Source organism: Oryctolagus cuniculus, chromosome 9 (genome assembly GCF_051225735.1).
Source record: "Oryctolagus cuniculus isolate XC-2025 breed Fujian yellow rabbit chromosome 9, ASM5122573v1, whole genome shotgun sequence".
Taxonomy (NCBI): Eukaryota; Metazoa; Chordata; class Mammalia; order Lagomorpha; family Leporidae; genus Oryctolagus; species Oryctolagus cuniculus.
In genome coordinates, this window is record NC_142875.1 from 90,920,446 (window position 1) to 90,939,436 (window position 18,991).

The window sequence follows — 18,991 nt, forward strand, 5'->3', positions numbered from 1 at the left end:
AACAATGTTCCCAAGTATTAAAACAGAAAGTAAAACTATATGCAACATTAATTATATCTACATTAAATACCATGAGATATAAAAGACACTGGCTAAAGTTTTTTAAAATTGTGAATTATTTCAAAGAACAAAGAGTTTATAACTAACTTATTCAAGTTTAGTGGTACAATAATTATTTACACGTATAACAGTAGTATAAATTGGTAGAATTCATTCCAGATGTAACAAATGCAGAGTGGAGGTGAGGGGCTCTAGGCCTAAATTAATTCCATCAAACTCACTATGTACAAGCACCTTAGTAGATGTATTCAGTTAAATAAGAGGAACAAGTGGAGTTTCCTAATTCTTACTGGAAGTTTCCCTAAGAAACATTAACACATACGACTTATAATTGTGATTATATTTGAAGATAAAAACACTGGTTACTATGTTTCAAAATGGATTTGGAAAATTTTTAAATTGCACTGTCTTTTTTAACATCATAAAAGAGCCTTGCATTGACAAACTTAACATATTTATGTTCAAACAAAACAATCAAAATGATTCAGTCTGCAAATGTTAAATAATCAAGGAAGAAAACAAAATTGCTATAAAATAATGCAAGAAATTATTCTGGGGGCCGGTGCCATGGCTCACTTAGTTAATCCTCTGCCTGCAGCCCAGGCATCCCATATGGACGCCGGGTGCTAGTGCCGGTTGCTCCTCTTCCAGTCCAGCTCTGCTGTGGCCCGGGAAGGCAGTGGAGGATGTCCCAAGTGCTTGGGCCCTGCACCCGCATGGGAGACCAGGAAGAAGCACCTGGCTCCTGGCTTCGGATCGGTGTAGCTCCGGCTGTGGCAGCCATTTGGGGAGTGAACCAACAGAAGGAAGACCTTTCTCTGTCTCTCTCTCTGTCAAAACTCTAACTATCTGTCAAATAAAAAAATTTTTTTTTAAAAAAACAGAAGAAATTATTCTGGGGGAAAAAAAAAACCTGGAGTTCTAAATTAAATTAATTTAGAGATGGACTTTAAAATAGAATTAAACTTTTAGGATGACTTATAATAAAAGAACTTACTCATTTAGATGCTATATAATTTTCTTTGAAAGTATATTTACTTGATACATAAAACTTTCCCCCCATGGGAGCCAGTGTTGCATGACAGCAGATTAAACCTCTGCCTGAGACATGGGCAGCTCATACAAGCTTGGGTTCAAATCCCAGCTGTACCACTTCTGATTCAGCTCCCTGCTCATGTACCTGGTAGAGCAACAGAAGATGGCCAGGTGCTTGGGCTGCTACCACCAATATGGGATAGCAGAATGGAATTCCAGGCTCCTGCTTCTGCCTGGGCCAGTCTCAGTCCCAACCACTGCAGCCATATGGGGAGTAAACCAGTAGGTAAGAGATCTTTTTCTCTCTCTACCCTTTAAATAAATAACTAATTAAAAAAAAAAATTTCTCTCCATTATACAAGTTAAGATTCATTTAGGGGTCAGCACTGTGGAGCAGTAGGTTAAATCTCTGCCTGCAGTGACAGCATCCCATATGGGCGCCAGTTTAAGTACCAGTTGCTCCACTTCTGATCCAGCTCTCTGCTAATGCACCTGGGAAAGCACTGGAAGATGGCCTAAGTCCTGCACCCATGTGGGAGACCTAGAAGAAGCTCCTGGCTCCTGGTGTGAGATCGGCCCAGCTCCAGCAGTTATAGTCATTTTGGGGAGGAATCCAGTGGATGGAAGACCTCTCTCTCTGTCTCCCCCTCTCTCTGAATATGTAACTCTGCCTCTTGAAAAAAATAAATAAATCTTTAAAAACACAAACAAAAAATTTATTTAGTGTATATGTGTTCTAATTTAAAAAAAGTTTTAAAAGTTCTAGGGAACAAAAGAGAAGGCCAGAAAAAAAGTATATGTGGCCACTGTTGTGTATGATGGGTTAATCCACCACTTGCAATGCTGGCATCCGGTATCAGAGTGCCAGTTCAAGCCTTGGCTCCTATACTTCTAATCCAGCTTACTGTTTATGTGCCTGGGACCCCTGCTACTCATGTGGGAGTCCAGGATGGAGTTCCTGGCTCCTGGCTTTGACCTGGTCAAGATCTGATTGTTGCAGCTATCTGTGAAATGAACCAATGGATAGAAGATCTCGCACTCTGCCTTTCAAATAAAGAAATGGATTTCACATTAAAAAAGCAATTATGATTTGAATTAATACTCATACTTATAGCCTCAGAAAAGCAGAAACAAGTTTAAAGAAATTCTTATCAAAGCATCATGGCTTTCAACACCACAGAAAAATGTAACAGTAAATATTTTTCAAAGATTAAAATTCCACTCTTGAAGGTGAACTATGCAGTCCTGCTAGTTATCATTAAGAACTTCTAGATTTTTTTAGATTTTTAACATCTGAGGTAGTCTTGTTTGCTCCACCACCCTGTCTCCAAAAATAAAAATGCAGGTCAGATCATGTCTTCTGAACTAATACCAGTTTGCAGCAAGCTCAAGGAAAGTGTTAAACATCACTGCAGTGTGGGAGTGGGTATTTAGCCTCCGCATTAAGGCCATCTGCATCCTACTCAGAGTACCTGTGTTTGATTCCCAGCTTCAGCTCTTGAATTCAGCTTCCTTACAAGGCAAACCCTGCAAGGCAGAGGTGATGGCTCAAGTAACTGGATCCTTTCCACCTGCATAGGAGATCTGGATCACATTTCTGAGCCCTGGGCCTTGGCCGTTGCAAGCATTAAGGAGCAAACCATGGCCGTTGCAAGCATTAAGGAGCAAACCAGTGAATGAGAGTCTGCTCTCTGCCCCTCAAATTAAAAAGATAGTAATAGGGGGCAACACTGTAGCAGGTTAGGCCACCACCTGCAGCGGCAGCAGCTCACCAGTTCCAGTCCTGGAAGTTCCACTTCCGATCCGGCTCTCTGCTGGTGAGCCTGGGAAGGCAATGGATGATGGTTCAAGTGTGCGGGCCCCTGCACCCACCTGTGAGACCAAGAAGAGGCTCCTGTCTCCTGACTTCAGCCTGGCCCAGCCTCAGCCACTGTAGCCATTTGAGGAGTGAACCAGCGGACAGAAGACCTCTCTTACTCTGTATTTTCCCTCTCTGTCACTCAGCCTTTCTTACCTTTTTAAAATATTTATTTATTTATTTATTTATTTGAAAGTCAAGAGTTACACAGAGAGAGAAGGAGAAGCAAAGAGAGAGGTCTTCCATCCGCTGGTTCACTCCCCAATTGGCCACAATGGCTGGAGCTGTGCCGATCCAAAGCCAGGAGCCTGGAGCCTCCTCTGCGTCTTCCACTATGGGTGCAGGGGCCCAAAGATTTGGGCCATCTTCCACTGCTTTCCCAGGCCATAGCAGAGAACAGGATTGGAAGTAGAGCAGCCAAGACTTGAACCAGCACCGAAATGGGAAGCTGGCACTGCAGGCAGGGGCTCTACCTGCAATGCTGCAGTGCCGGCCCCAACTCAAACCTTTCAAATAAAGAAACTGAATCTTTAAAAAAACCCAGCATGTGATCAGATACTCTATATAATGAAGTTCTGTTTTAATAATCAAATAAATAAAGGGAAATGAAACAGAAAGAGGGAGAGAAAACTATGTTCTTAAATAATCGGACCTATCAGACAACAAAGACATCAACTGCAAAATAAATAAATAAAGATGATGTGTAAATCTGGGCTTTAAATACACAATACTAGAGAACCAACAAGCTTTAAGATATGACAAAAGAATGAGGGGAAGAGTCTTCATCTTTTAGAAATACATGCTGAAAATATTTAAGCATAAAATAATATCAAGTCAAATATTTCATACCAAATAATCTGAGAAAGAAAATGAGCATACTTAAAGATGAAAAAGATCAGCCATGTGTTTTATAACAGTTATGGTTATATGATAAGCACAAACTGGTCTCCTTTTGTGTGTCTGAAATCTGCCAAAGAAAAAGACTTTTGTAATCTTTATAGAGTATATATTTCTAATTTAGTAACATTTAGTAACATTTTGTAAAGTTCAAATACAATAATGAAAAAATATGTTATGACATGGTTACCTTTAGAAACTAATTTTAATTTACTAACTGTAAAAAGCTAAGAATCATTAGTTTAACAAACAACAAAATCAGAAAAGTTGCACATTAAATGAAACAAAATATAAAGAATTACAAATAAACATCATATGCCTCACAATATAAAATCATTTCAGTTAACTAGCATTTTACTTACATTTTCCATATAGTTTGGTTTAAAGCCCTCTTGCTGTCGTCTCAGTTCCTCCTGTTCTCTGTGTCGGATCATTTCTTCCTCACGACGACGATGCTCTTCTTCATGCCTGAGAATTTTTTAAACAAAAATCTCATCACTATGACAAGTGAGTCATAATTTCATATAAAATGAAATAAAATAAAATAAAACCATTTAAACAAATTACATGCACCAGATCAATGACTAATAATTGGCTATGGCATCCTAAATTTACTTTATTCTATTTTGTTCTAAGGCTTTAATAAATTCAACCAACCAAAATCTAACTACTATAAACCCAAAATCCAAGTGACAATATATAACTTAGGTAGTTTATGTCCTTATATTTAGGAAACCAAAAATTAAAAAAAAGTTCAAATATGTAACCCTCTTTCTATAAAAAAAGAAGTCTGCAGTTCATCACTGTCCTAACAATAGCACAATGCTTAAAGATACTTCAAAACCTATGCAAAGCTAAACCACTTCAAAGCACAACTCTCTCTAGGCCAAAATCTCATTATGTGCAGAAGGAAAACTTACCAATCCCTCTTGCACCAGTTTTTATCAACCTCCGAGGGAAATACCTAGAGTAGACTGTAGGCTCCCAACTTGCTTTCAATAAATTAAATTTTATAAGACACTGATTTATATTACTGTCTACAGCTCCCTTGTAGCTAGAACAGATGAACAGTTGAGAGAAAAGTCATCTATAACCTAAAAAGCCTAAATATTTACTATCTGCTTTCCTCCAAGAAAATGTCTGTTAACCTCTACCCAGTAAGTATAATCAAAGTACCACTTATATGTATGTGCAAAGTCAGATGATGCTGTAACATGATTAAGTAAAAAAATCTACTTCAATACTGAAAGACTTTACTTTGATATTTAAATTAACATAAACTCATATATGCCCTCCACAAGAAAAAAAATTCTGCTAGTAATTTTAATAGTAAAGACTACATCAAACTAATGTCCCTTCAGTGGGACTCCTTTTCCAGGTTACTCTTAGAAGCAATTTTCTACATTCAGAATTACAGCACAATTCTCCAACTGCAAGACATTTTGTTGTAGCTTGTTGTACAACATTCAGACTAAAAATAGTTTTTCCAATTTTAAAAAGGATTAATATACTAACACTATTTATACTCCCATTGGGACCTGGGCAGCACTCCAAATCAATCACATTAATATTTCTATAGTAAAGTGAACATTCACATTGTTTAGAAATAATAAATGTTTAACATGACCACAACAGGAGTTCAAGTCAAGTTTTGCCAGCAAATACAGTCATATCAGATCTTGCTAACAAATGATACAGGAATAAAGTTTCAAGGATATTTTGTGTTCAGAACTACAGAAGGAATATTATGGACAGAATGATCTTGTAGGGGCCAACTTCTAACACATAATTTTAAATATACAAACTTTTTTATTTCCAATAAATGGAACACATACACACTACAGAATCACTTAAAAAAGCAAAAGGCTGAGGATATGTTAATAGGTTATAAATGTGGGACAATTAAGGGTCACTGTTGCCAACTGTTAAAGAGGTAGATTCATATCTACTAATACCAAAGAATGTCAAGGGAAATTATCAGAAAAAAGGCAATTAAAAGAACAGTTGTTGGAGCCGACACAATGGTGTAGGTAAGCTAAGCTTCTGCCTGCAGTACCAGCATCCCAGATGGGCACCAGTTCGAGACCTAGTTGCTCCTCTTCCGATCCAGCTCTCTGTTATGGCCTAGGAAAGCAGTAGAAGATGGCCCAAGTGCTTGAGTCTGTGCACAGGCATGGGAGACCCAAAAGAAGCCCTTGGCTTTGGATTGGCTCAGCTCCAGCCATTGCGGCCACAATGAATCAGTAGGTGGAAGACCTGTCTCTCCCCCTCTTTGACTGTAACTCTACCTCTTAAATAAATAAAATAATTAAAAAAAAAAGTTGTTAGGAAAAAAGGCAAGTAGAAGAATTTATTTATTTGAAAGTCAGAGTTACAGAGAGACAGAAATCCATCTGTTGACTCACTCCCCAAATGGCCAAAATGGCCAGGACAAAGCCAGAAACCAGGAGCCTCTTCCAGGTTTCCCACCTGGATGTGGGGTCCCAAAAACTTGGGTTATCTTCCACTTATATCCCAGGCACATAAGCAGGGAGCTGGACAAGAAGTAGAGCTGCCAAGACTTGAACCAACACCCATATGGGATGCCAGGCTCGCAGGTGCAGTTTAACCCACTACACCAGCATGGCCCAAGAACAGTCTATTATTATTTCTTTAAAGAGTCATTTGCTTGGATGGTGCTGTGGTATAACAGTGCCAGCATCCCATATGGATGCTGGTTCAAGATCTGGCTGCTCCACTTCTGATCCAGCTCTCTGCTATAGCATGGGAAGGCAGTGGAAGATGGCTCAAGTGCTTGAACCCCTGAACCTATGTGGAAGACCTGGAGGAAACTCCTGGCTCCTGGTTCCAGATCAGCCCAGCTCTGGCCACTGTGCTCCAACTCACACTTGCGCTCTCTCTCTCCCTGCCTCTGCCTCTCTGTAATTCCTCCTTTAAAGTAAATAAATCTTTTTTTAAAAGAGGGTAATTAAAAATTTCATAAATAAGTGAGAGGGACAGGGTTTTGGCACAGTAGCTCCAACAATCCATATCAGAACACTGGTTCAAGCACTGTTGCTCTATTTCTGTAGGATTTTAAAAAATTGACAGGCTTTATGCAGTAAGCCATGGTGCCTTTCACATATAACTGCCCTGTTTTGTTCAGTACCATGCCCCTCATCTATCATGTAACCCCAACTGTAACCTAACAGCTGGGTAGATAAGTAATAAGCAAGTGGGCAAGAAGAGAAGGAATAAAGGAGTAAGTGAACAAATAAACTATTAAACGGTCAAGTAACAAGCTGTACCAGAATATCCCTTATCCTTGCCTTCCTTTTGTACTGCCATAACCTCTGAAGAATTATGTGATCCAGGGAAAGCTAAATAATTTTATTATAAATTGAAAGGAAAAGTACAAACATATGTGCCCCAAATAAATTAATTTCTCTCAAAATATACTTATCATAAGCCATATGATTTCTATCTTCCAACTAAGGTAAAGCCAACAAGCAGAGGCAGAATTATTTGGCTTTTTAACAATTAAAGTGTTTTATTAGCATCTGACATTATGGCATAGTGGGTTAAGTTGTCAATTGCAACACAGGCACCCCATATAGGAGCACTAGTTGGAGTCCCAGCTATTCCACTCCTGTTACAGCTCCCTACTAATACACATGGGAAATCAGGGAAGACAGTGCAGGTACTTAGACCCGAGCCATCCACATATGAGTCTCAGATGGAGTTCAGGGCTCCTGGCTCTGCCAAGCCCAGCTAAGGCTGGTGTAGACATTTGGGCAATGAACCAGCCTACAGAAGATTCTCTTTCTCTTTATGTGTCACTATGCCTGTCAAAGAAATAATACAATTTTTTTTAAAAGTTGCTTGGTAGATTACTTTCAGAAAAACCTTTGGTTTGTTCATTTTTTTAAAAAGATTTACTTATTTATTTGAAAGGCAGAGCTACAGAGAGAGAGAGGCAGAGGAAGAGATAGAGGCGGGGCAGGGGGTCTTCCATCCACTCATTCACTCCCCAGATGGCCACAAAAGCACTAATCCAAAGCCAGGAGCCAGGAGCCAGGAGGTGCAGGGGTCCAAGGACTTGGGCCATCCTCCACTGCTTTCCCAGGCTATAGCAGAGCTGGATGGGAAATAGAGCAGCCACGATTCAAACTGGCGCCTGTATGGGATGCCAAGACTGCAGACTGAGGCCTTAACCTGCCGTGCCCCAAACCTCTTAAATTTAACTGCTACTGCAGTACTTCAAAAGTCATAGAAAATGATATTACAGCCTATTTATTTGGGGGCAAAACTATTTTGAAATCAATGCATAGTTTAGTTTTCCCATAACTTTTTATGAACTTTTTGAAGACCACTTGTATGAATGTATTTCAATTATTTTTCACCAAAGTAAACTTTAAGTTCAACATGAAGGAAAGCCTAATAGTCAAAGTTGGGACACTTTCAGCAACAAAATAATTTAAATGACAACTATGATGCTAATTGTACAAAGAAATAAATGGGAAAGATTAGCTTTTCTTTAGAATAATAAATGTATGGCTGGTGTTGCAGCGTAGTTACTAAAATAATAGTTACTATATGCACTTCATCCAGTTTCCTCTAATATATAAAACCATGACACACAATCATGAAAACAAGTAATAAACACCAGTACAATACTTTTTTTTTTTTTTTTTTTTTGACAGGCAGAGTGAATAGTGAGAGAGAGAGACAGAGAGAAAGGTCTTCCTTTTTCCTTTGGTTCACCCTCCAATGGCCACCACAGCTGGCGTACTGCGGCCAGCGCACCGCGCTGATCCGAAGGCAGGAGCCAGGTGCTTCTCCTGGTCTCCCATGGGGTGCAGGGCCCAAGTACTTGGGCCATCCTCCACTGCACTCCCGGGCCACAGCAGAGAGCTGGCCTGGAAGAGGAGCAACCGGGAAAGAATCCAGCACCCCGACCAGGACTAGAACCCGGTGTGCCAGCACTGCTAGGTGGAGGATTAGCCTATTGAGCCGCGCACCGGCCACCAGTACAATATTATAATTAACTAGTCTTATTCAAATTTAACCAATTTCCCCACTAATGTCTTCCTTCTGTTGCAGGACCTAACCCAGAATCTTGCATTCAATATTTTGTCTTTTAGCCCTTAAGGCATTCGGATCTGGCTAAAAAGTCCATGAGACCATTTCAGGCATGGAAAGCCAAGACATTGTGGCAAAAAATGCCCTACATGAAAGATCTCTGTGAATGAAATCCCAGTGGAAAGAAGGGACCATCAAATAAGGAGGTACCTTTCTCTGAAGGGAGGAGAGAACTTCCATTTTGATTATGGGCCTGTCTAAATAAGGCTGGAGTTTGTGGACTCAAGAGGCTTCCATAGCCTTGGCAGCTCATGACAAGAGCCTTGGATGTGCCAGCACCTTGGCTCACTTGGTTAATCCTCGGCCTGTGGCACCGGCATCCCATATGGGTGCCAGGTTCTAGGCCTGGTTGCTCCTCTCCCAGTCCAGCTCTCTGCTGTGGCCCAGGAGGGCAGTGGAGGATGGCCCAAGTGTTTGGGCCCCTGCACCTGCATGGGAAACCAGGAAGAAGCACCTGGCTCCTGGCTTCGGATCACCACAGCGGCCAACTGGGGGATGAACAAATGGAAGAAAGACCTTTTTCTCTCTCTTTCTCTCTGTCTATGACTCTACCTGTCAAATTAAAAAAAAAAAAAAAAAAAAAAAGAGCCTTGGGTGATCAACAACAGAAGTCACTGTGCAACTGTGTAACTCTCCTTAATGAGTTATACTATGAGAATTAATGTTAAAACTTATCCTCAAACAGTACTTTATACTTTGTGTGTCTGTGTGGGTACAAACTGTTAAAATCTTTACTTAAGATAGAGCTGATCTTCCGTATATAAAGATAATTAAAAATGAATCTTAATGAAGAATGAGATGGAAGGAGTGGGAGTCAGAGGGCAGATATGGGGGGGGGGAGGGGGAGAACCGCTATATTCCAAAAGCTGTACCTATGAAATTTATATTTATGAAATAAAAGCTTTCAAAAAATAATAATTATGTCTCTTGTCTGCTCCAGTCTGTAACACTCCAATTTTTCTACCTCTCTTTTATAGAGGACTAATTACTTTGCAGGACTATCCTTCAATTTACATTTGTCTGATGTAATATCATGACTGAAATGAGGTTATGCCTATATGGAAAGAATACCATAGAAATGTCCTATTAATCCTAGTGAAGCATATCTAGGAGCCCCTGAAGTCAACTGTCTTATTATGGGTAATAAGAAATTAAATATTTAAATATCATGGTATCTGCCTCGTCTCTCCACTTTAAGCTCACTATTCTTCAATTTATAGTTAATACAATTTGAGACTATGAAAAAATCACATTTCTCAAATTTTTGTACAACCTGAATATCAATATAGATCTTGCCTGTAGCAATTAGCACTGTAATGTTTGCCTATCAATGATTTTCTCTTTCATTCTTTCTACATTTATTTTATTCATTTTGTTTGTTTAAAGATTTATTATATTTATTTATTTATCTGAAGGTCAGAGTTTCAGAGAGAGGGAGAAAGAGATCTTTCTTCTGCTGGTTCATTCCCGAGATGGCTACAATGGCTGGGGCTGAGGCTATACAAGGCCCAAAACAGGAAGCCAAGAGTTTGCTCCAGGTCCATCAGCTGGGTTGCAGGAGCCCAAACACTTGGGCCAACATTCACTGTTTTTCCCAGGCCATCAGCAGAGAACTGGATCAGAAGTGGCGCAGCTGGGACACAACCAGCACCCATATAGGATGCTGGCAGCTTCACCCTCTAAACTGCAACACCAGCCACGCATTTATTATTCTAAGGAATACAGTAATAAGGAAAAGTTAGTCTATCTCTCCCAGTTATTTCTTTGTTTAATTATCATCATAGTTATCTCATTGTCATTTAAATTGTTTTATTGCTGAAAGTGTCCTAACTTTGACTATTAGGCTTTACTTCAGGTTGGCTCCTGGGTTCTTTTGACAAGCTCTGTCCTTGCTCCCTGGTACAAGATATTTCAGTCTCCTGAATTTTTCACCCTACCCTAGTATCAACCATTTTTCCAAAGAGTACTCACTTTCTTTATTAAAGAAAGGTGCTTAGGAGCAAAGACATCATCATTAGACATACTTGTCATTATTGGATGACACTGTTTCTAGGGCCATAGATAGGTATGTACATTGTGTGTGCATGTGTGTGTGTGTACACACATATACATTAAATTATTTCTTAAGTGCAGCATGATACAGAGAGAGAGAGAGAGAGAGAGAGAGAGAGAGAGAGAGAGAGAGATTGGGGGATGATGAGCGGGGCAGGAATCTTCCATCTGCTGTTTCACTATCCTACAACAGACAAGGATAGACGAGGGCAAAGGTAGAAGCCCCGAACTCCATCTGGGTCTCCCTCATAGGTTACAGGAGCCCAAGCATTTGAGTTATGATCTACAACTGCCCAGGATGCATTAGGAGGAAGGTGTACTAGAAGCAGAGTAGCCACCACTGGAACCAGCATTCTGATATGGGATGCAACACCCCAAGTACCACCTTAACTTGTTTTGCCATAATACCACCCCTATACATACATTAATCCACACATAAACACATATCTGTATTTCTGCATCTGTCAATATTAAATACTACTGGAGTTCATACTGATACTTTTGATTCCAGTCAAACACCACAAGACTTATTTTAATTTTAGCCTTTCCTCCTTCTCCAAAGGTGAGAAATGGGTCTCATCTATATTTTCCAATTTGTTCACTTAAAAAAGTAAACACAAAATACTTGCACAAATGCTAACTCATACCCTCAACTAAATTACAGAACTTATATATGATTCAACTCATTATTAGTCTTGCACAACCCAGCAATGATACTGTTTTGAAATTACTTAATTCCCTTGTCTTCTTCCCCAACCCCTTTCAATGTGATAGTGCTGTTCTTTAAAAAACAAAACAAAACAAAACAAAAAAGATTTATTTATTTTAAAGATAGAGTTACAGAGAGAGGTAGAGACAGAGAGGTCTTCTATCCACTGGTTGGTTCACTCCCCAGATGGCCGCAATGGCTGAAGCTGTACCAATCCGAAGCCAGGAGCCAGGAGCTTCCTCCAGGGCTCCCACGTGGGTGCAGGGGCTCAAGGACTTGGGCCATCTTCTACTGCTTTCCCACGCCATAGCAGAGAGCTGGATCGGAAGAAGAGCAGCTGGGACTCAAACCGGCGCTTGTATGGAATGCCAGCACTACAGGCCAGGGCTTTAATCCATTGCGCCACAGCGCCGGCCCCAATGCTATTCCTTTATAATAAAATCAAGTTCATTTGTTCTACTCTGTCTTATTTGGGGCTCCCTTCATATTGCTTGATTTGTAGGGTATCTATAGGGCAAGTTACTATTTTAGAAAGGTTAGTTAAAGTCTAAATATAAGAGAAAAAAGATGGGGGCCGGCGCTGTGGCACAGCAGGCTAAAGCCCCAGCCTGCAGCGGCCAACTGGGGAGTGAACCAGCGGAAGGAAGACCTCTTTCTCTCTGCCTCTGCTTCTCTCTGTGTGTAACTCTGACTTTCAAGTAAAATGAATAAATATTAAAAAAAAAAAGATGAAAAAGATGGATTCAGATGAGGTTTTATAAGATAATATATCTGAAAATAGAAACAAAGTAAACATGTTTATATGAAAAGGAAAAACTAGTTGGGCTGGCACCGCAGCTCACTAGGCTAATCCTCCACCTTGAGGCACCAGCACACCGGGTTCTAGTCCCGGTCGGGGCGCCGGATTCTGTCCCAGTTGCCCTCTTACAGGCCAGCTCTCTGCTGTGACCCAGGAGTGCAGTGGAGGATGGCCCAAGTGCTTGGGCCCTGCACCCCATGGGAGACCAGGAGAAGTACCTGGCTCCTGCCAGCCGATCAGCGCGGTGCGCCAGCCGCAGTGCGCCAGCCACGGCGGCCATTGAAGGGTGAACCAACGGTAAAGGAAGATCTTTCTCTCTGTCTCTCTCTCTCACTGTCCACTCTGCCTGTCAAAAAATAAAAAATAAATAAATAAATAAAAATAAAAACTAGTTGAAAAGGTGCTAAGGTTAGTTAGTTCAGGTGTGCAGTTGTATACAACAGTGGTTCTCAAATTTCTGGATGCATCACAATCAGCTGGAGGACTGCAAGAAGAAAGGCCTGCCAATATAAATATAGCTTCTGATTCAGAAGTTCTGGAGAGAGGCTTGCCATTTCTAACAATGCCTGACATACAGAATGATGCTGCTGCCTGTCCAAGGAGTGTAATTTGAAAATGACTTGGGCAAACTCAAAGTAGATACCAAATAGATATACACAGATATAACCATGTACAAAGTTAGATAGAACTTTCAAAATCAAAATTTCTACATTTGCTTCATCTATCTCAGACTTGCTAATAATACATCCAATTATGATTTTTGAAACTTTAAAAACATTTAACCAATTGCCTTTTGCAACTAAATACAAGAGGTGGGCCAGTGCTGCAGCACAGTGGGTTGAGCCACCCACCTACAGTGTCTGCATCTTAAGATGCACTGGTTCAAGTCCCAGCTTCTCCACTTTATTTTCTTCTTTTTGAAAAAATTTACTGATGAGTTGAAAGGCAGAGTTGCAGAGAGGCAAAGGCAGAGAGAATCTTCTATCTACTGGTTTACTCCCCAAATGCTTGCAACAGCTGGAGCTGGAACAATCTAAAGCCAGGAGCCAGGAGCTTCTTCCAGGTTTCCTACGTGGGCCATCTTCCATGGCTTTCCCAGGCCACAGCAGAGAGCCGGATCAGAAGTGGAGCAGCCAAGACTTGAACTGGCACCCATATGGGATGCCAGAACTACATGCAGCAGCTTTACCCGCTAAACCACAGCACTGGCACCAGCTTCTCTCCATATCTGATACAGCTCCCTAATAATACAACTGGGAAAGACAGAAGATGGCCAGGGTGCTTGGGACCCTGACACCAATGATGGACAGGCTCCTGATTTCATCCTGGCCCACCTCCAGTCATTGCAGCCATTTGGGATGAACCAAAGAATTGCAGATATCACCTACCTCAACCCATCTCTCTGTAACACTTTCAATAAAACAGAGATTTTAAGAAGTAGACATTGGTGAAAACAGTATGGGTGTTATTTAAAGTCTATCCATGGCCGGCGCCGCGGCTCAACAGGCTAATCCTCCACCTTGCAGCGCCGGCACACCGGGTTCTAGTCCTAGTCGGGGCGCCGGATTCTGTCCCAGTTGCCCCTCTTCCAGGCCAGCTCTCTGCTATGGCCCGGGAGTGCAGTGGAGGATGGCCCAAGTACTTGGGCCCTGTACCCCATGGGAGACCAGGAGAAGCACCTGGCTCCTGCCTTAGGATCAGCGCGGTGTGCTGGCCGCGGCAGCCACTGGAGGGTAAACCATCGGTAAAGGAAGACCTTTCTGTCTCTTTCTCACTGTCCACTCTGCCTGTCCAAAAAAAAACAAAAAACAAAAACAAACAAACAAACAAAAAAAATGTCTATCCATGGTCAACTTAAAATCCTTTAGCTTTAAGTCTATTTAGGAGAATGGTTGATTCAGGGTGTGTAAACAAACTGACAGCTTTCCTTGTACCTTCAATGTTTTTTTGGTAACTATTTATTTATTTATTTTAAAGGCAGAGTTGGGGGGGGGGGGTATATCAAGATCAAGATCTTCCATCTGTTGGTTCACTCCCCAAATGACTGCAAAGGCTGGGGCTGGGCCAGACCAAAGCCAGGAGCCTGAACTCCATATGGATTTCAAACATGGGTGGCAGAGGCCCATGTACTTGGACCATTTTCTGCTGTTTTTCCAGGCACATAAGCAGAGAGTTGGATAGGAAATGAAGCACACGGCCAATGTTGTGATTGAGCATCTAAAGCCTGCAGTACCAGCATCCCATATGGGCACTGATTCTCGTCCCAGCTGTTCCATTTCTGATCCAGTTCCTTACTAGTGGACCTGGGAAAGCAGCTGAAGATGGCACAAGTGCTTAGGGCCTAGCTCCCAGATGGGAGACCTGGATGAAGCTCCTGGCTTCAGCCGGAAATTGTGCAGCCAATTTGAGGTGAAACAACATATGGAAGCACGCTCGCTCGCTCGCTCGCTCTCTCCCTATAACTCTGCCTTTCAAATAATAAATATTAAAGCAAAAAAGTGGAGCAGCCAGGACTCAACCTGGAACCAGTACAAGATGCCAGAGTCCCAGGCAGTGATTATCCTACTGCATCACAGTACTGGCCACTCTAGACAACTTGTTAAAAATAATTATATGAAGCACAAAGATACACAAAATCATTCACAGGAGCCAGCACTGTGGCAGAGCAGCTTAAGCTACCACTTGCAACACTAGCACCTCATATTGAAATGCCAATTCAAGTCCCATATGTTCTGATTATGATTCAGCTCCCCACTAATGTTCCTGGGAAAGTACAGAAAGATAGTCCAAGTACTTGGACTCCGGCCATCCATGTGGGAGACCCAGATGGAGTTCCTTGTTCCTGGCTTCAGCCTGACTCAGGCCTGACTACTGAGGTCATTTGGGGAATAAACCAGCAAATGGAAGATCTCTTTCTCTTTGTGTCTCTCCCTCTGTCTCTGTTACTCTTTCAAATAAATAAATATTTATTTTTAAAAAGACATCCAAAGTGGTTTTACATATATAAAAAACAAAAACTAAGAATAACACACAAGTAGGCATGATGGTACAGCAGGTTAAGCCTGGGATGGTTATGCTTGGGATGCCTGCATCCCTTATGACAGGGTTAGTTCACTCTGCTTCCAATCTAGCTTCCTGCTAATGATTCTGGAAAGACAATGAATGATGGACCAGGTACTTTGGTCCTTGTCATCCATGTGGGAGACCTAGATGGAGTTACTGGCTGCTAACTTTGGCCTGACACCACGGCAGCTGCTGCAGGCATGTGGGCAGTGAGCCAGCAGATGCAAGAGCTCTTCTTTCAATATACCTTTTAAATAAATAAATAAATCATTTAAAGGAAGCTGCAGCACAATACAAAGTCATACATCTCTTGAAAAAATGGTATGGTGTAACACCACTTAGTCTTAAAATAAATTACATATAATTATTATTTAAATTTAAAGGGCATACAATTAGGCTCACTTGGCTAATCCTCCACCTGCGGCGCCGGCACCCCGGGTTCTAGTCCGGGTCGGGGCACCAGATTCTGTCCCAGTTGCTACTCTTCCAGTCCAGCTCTCTGCTGTGGCCCTGTGTTTGGGCCCTGCACCCACATGGAGACCAGGAGGAAGCACCTGGCTTCTGGCTTCGGGTCGGCGCAGCGCGCCGGCAGTAGTAACCATTTGGGGGGTGAACCAATGGAAAAGGAAGACCTTCCTCTCTGTCTCTGACTAACTCTGCCTGTCAAAAAAAAAAAAAAATCAAAGTGCCCTTAACAAGCTAAAAAAGATTAACAATGAATTATCATAGATTTGGGGTTAATTTCCTACATGTAGTTAAACATGGATAACTTTCCTTGTTCCTTCCAAGTACAACTTTTTTAAATGCAAGATGGCATATTTCATTACTAACAATGAAAACTATACATATTTACACCTATATACAGTTTAAGTTCTTCTACCTCAATTGTATTTGCTTCCGTTTTTGCAGTTCTTGGTTTCTAAGTTCTTCCAAGCGCCTGAGTTCTTCTTGACGTCTCATCAGATCTATAAAATATTGATTACACATTAGTATCTTTAACTTCCCTTTCTGTCTTTTTTAGTATCAATAAACATACAGATTCTCTACTACTGGCAATATAGCTCCTAACTTAAACTTGTGCACTTAACTCCTTCCAGTATGATTATAATTTTATAATGAGAATTATAGGCTATATAATTAAACTAATATTCCTTCTGGGCATGTTTCTAATAAAACTAATTTTAATGTTAAGAATTAAAATGGGTAGCAACTGTTTTAATAGAAAGCTTAGCACATAATAAAAACAAATTAAGTAATAGCCATATTGATTCATTTTTATTTAAAATTTCTAAACATTTACAACATTTTTGCAACAACTGTGAAGTTCAGAAAAACACCTTGGGCAGCACTAGCATAAGGTATTCAAGAACCAAACAAATAGCAGAACTAAGGATAGGGAACTGCATAAAATCTAATGGATTTCCCTCCTAAACACAATTAGCTAAGATTTCTGAATTAAGTCAATGGTTGAAGAACAACAAACAGGAGAGAAATTTTATTTCATTTTAAACCATAAAAACATTTTCTTTTAACAAAAAAGTTTTTTTAAATTTCTTTGAAAAGCAGAGGGGCCAGTGCAGTGATGTAGTGGGCTAAGCCTCTACCTGTGGCACCGGCATCCCATATGGGCACTGGTTCAAGTCCCAGCTGCTCAGCTCTCTCCGATGGCCTGGGAAAGCAGCAGAAGATGGCTCAAGTACTGGGGCCCCTGCACAGGTGTGAGATACCCGGAAAAAGCTCCTGGCTTCGGATTGGCCAGTTCCAGCCACTGTAGCCATTTGGGGAGTGAACCAGCAGACAGAAGACTTCTCTCTCTCTCTGCCTCTCTCTAACTGCCTTTCAAATAACTAAATCTTTAACAAAAAAAAAGGAAAAAAGAAAGAAAAGCAGGGGCCGGTGCCATGGCTCACTTGGTTAATCCTCCACCTGCAGCCCTGGCATCCCGTATGGACACTGGTTTTAGTCCCGGCTGCCCCTCTTCCAGTCCAGCTCTCTGCTGTGTCCCGGGAAGGCAGTGGAGGATGGCCCAAGTGCTTGGGCCCCTGCACCCGCATGGGAGACCAGGGGGAAGCACCTGGCTCCTGGCTTCAGATCGGCGCAGCGCCAGCCATAGCGGCCATTTAGTAGGTGAACCAACGGAAGGAAGACCTTTCTCTCTGTCTCTCTCTATCTATAACTCTACCTGTCAAATTGAAAAAGCAAGGAAGGAAGAGCGAAGGAGGGAAGGAAGGAAGGAAGGAGGGAAGGAGGGAGGGAAGGAGGGAAGGAGGGAAAGGAGGAAGGAGGGAAGGAGGGAAGGAGGGAAAGGAGGAAGGAGGGAAGGAGGGAGGAAGGGAGGGAGGAAGGGAGGGAGGAAGGGAGGGAGGAAGGGAGGGAAGGAAAGCAGAGACAGAGTTCTTGTATCCACTGGTTCACTCGTCAAATATCTACAACATCTAGGGCCAAAAAAGATCAAAGCCAAGTGCCAGGGACTCAATTCAGGTCTCCCACCAAAATGGTAGGTACACAACTATTTGATTTATCACCTATTACCTTCCAAAGTATGCATTAGTAAGTAGCAAGCTAGAATCAGAAACAGAGGAACCTAGGCAGTCCAACATGGCATGTGGGCATCCCCTACAGTGTCATAACTGCTAAGTCAAATGTCCACCGCGAAATAATTCTTTAAAGGGGATAAAAAAATGGGGCCAGTGCTGTAGTGCAACAGATTAACTGCTGCCTGTGAGACTCAGATGGAGATCCCATCTCCTTGCTTCAACCTGGCCCAACCCCCACCACTGTAGCCATTTGGGGAGTGAATTAACTGATGGAAGATTGATCTCTCTCTGCCTTCAAATAAATAAAATAAATCTTTTTTTAAAAAAAGGAGTAAAAATGGCTGAATATTGGTGTGAACAATACCACTTTCAAAAAGGCAGAGTATGAGACCAGCACTGTGCTGCAGGCGAGCAGAGCCACTGCCTGACAGTATAACACCTCATATGGAGGCTGGTTTGAGTCCTGGATGCTTCACTTCCCATCTAGCTTCCTGCTAATGTGCCTGGGAAAGCAGTGGAGGATGGCCCAAGTGCTGGGGTCCCTGCACCCACATGAGAGACCTAAAAGAAGTTCCTGGCTCCCAGCTTCAGTCTGGAACAGCCCCAGTCATTTGAGGAGTAAACCACAGGATGGAAGATCCCTCGCTGTGTCTCTTCCCTCTCTCTCTAACTCTGCCTTTCAAATAAATGAATGAATCTTAAAATTAAAAAAAAAAAAGGTATGTTCACTTGCTCACTACATCCAATCCCTGCCATAGAAAAAAGAAGGTTCCACAGTTAAAGTACATTTGTGTTGCATATCTGAGAAACACTGGATAAACTTTCCAAGTACTAAAAATCTATAACAAATTATGTGTGCT

At 41.6% G+C, this 18,991-nt stretch overlaps 1 protein-coding gene across 5 annotated transcripts in view; it reads right to left on the reverse strand.

Moving 5' to 3' along the window:
* Window positions 1-18,991, reverse strand: part of PSPC1 (paraspeckle component 1) — a 135,824-nt gene that overhangs the window by 84,594 nt on the left and 32,239 nt on the right. For all 5 annotated transcript variants that reach the window (XR_016213375.1, XR_016213374.1, XR_016213373.1 and 2 more), the window contains exons 5-6: window positions 16,475-16,559; window positions 4,213-4,318 (exon numbers count right to left, since the gene is read on the reverse strand). Coding sequence is in view for 1 of the 5 variants with exons in the window: in XM_008259953.5 (XP_008258175.1) it covers window positions 4,213-4,318; window positions 16,475-16,559 (191 nt within the window). In the remaining 4 variants the exon portion in view is untranslated. The remainder of the gene's footprint in view (window positions 1-4,212; window positions 4,319-16,474; window positions 16,560-18,991) is intronic.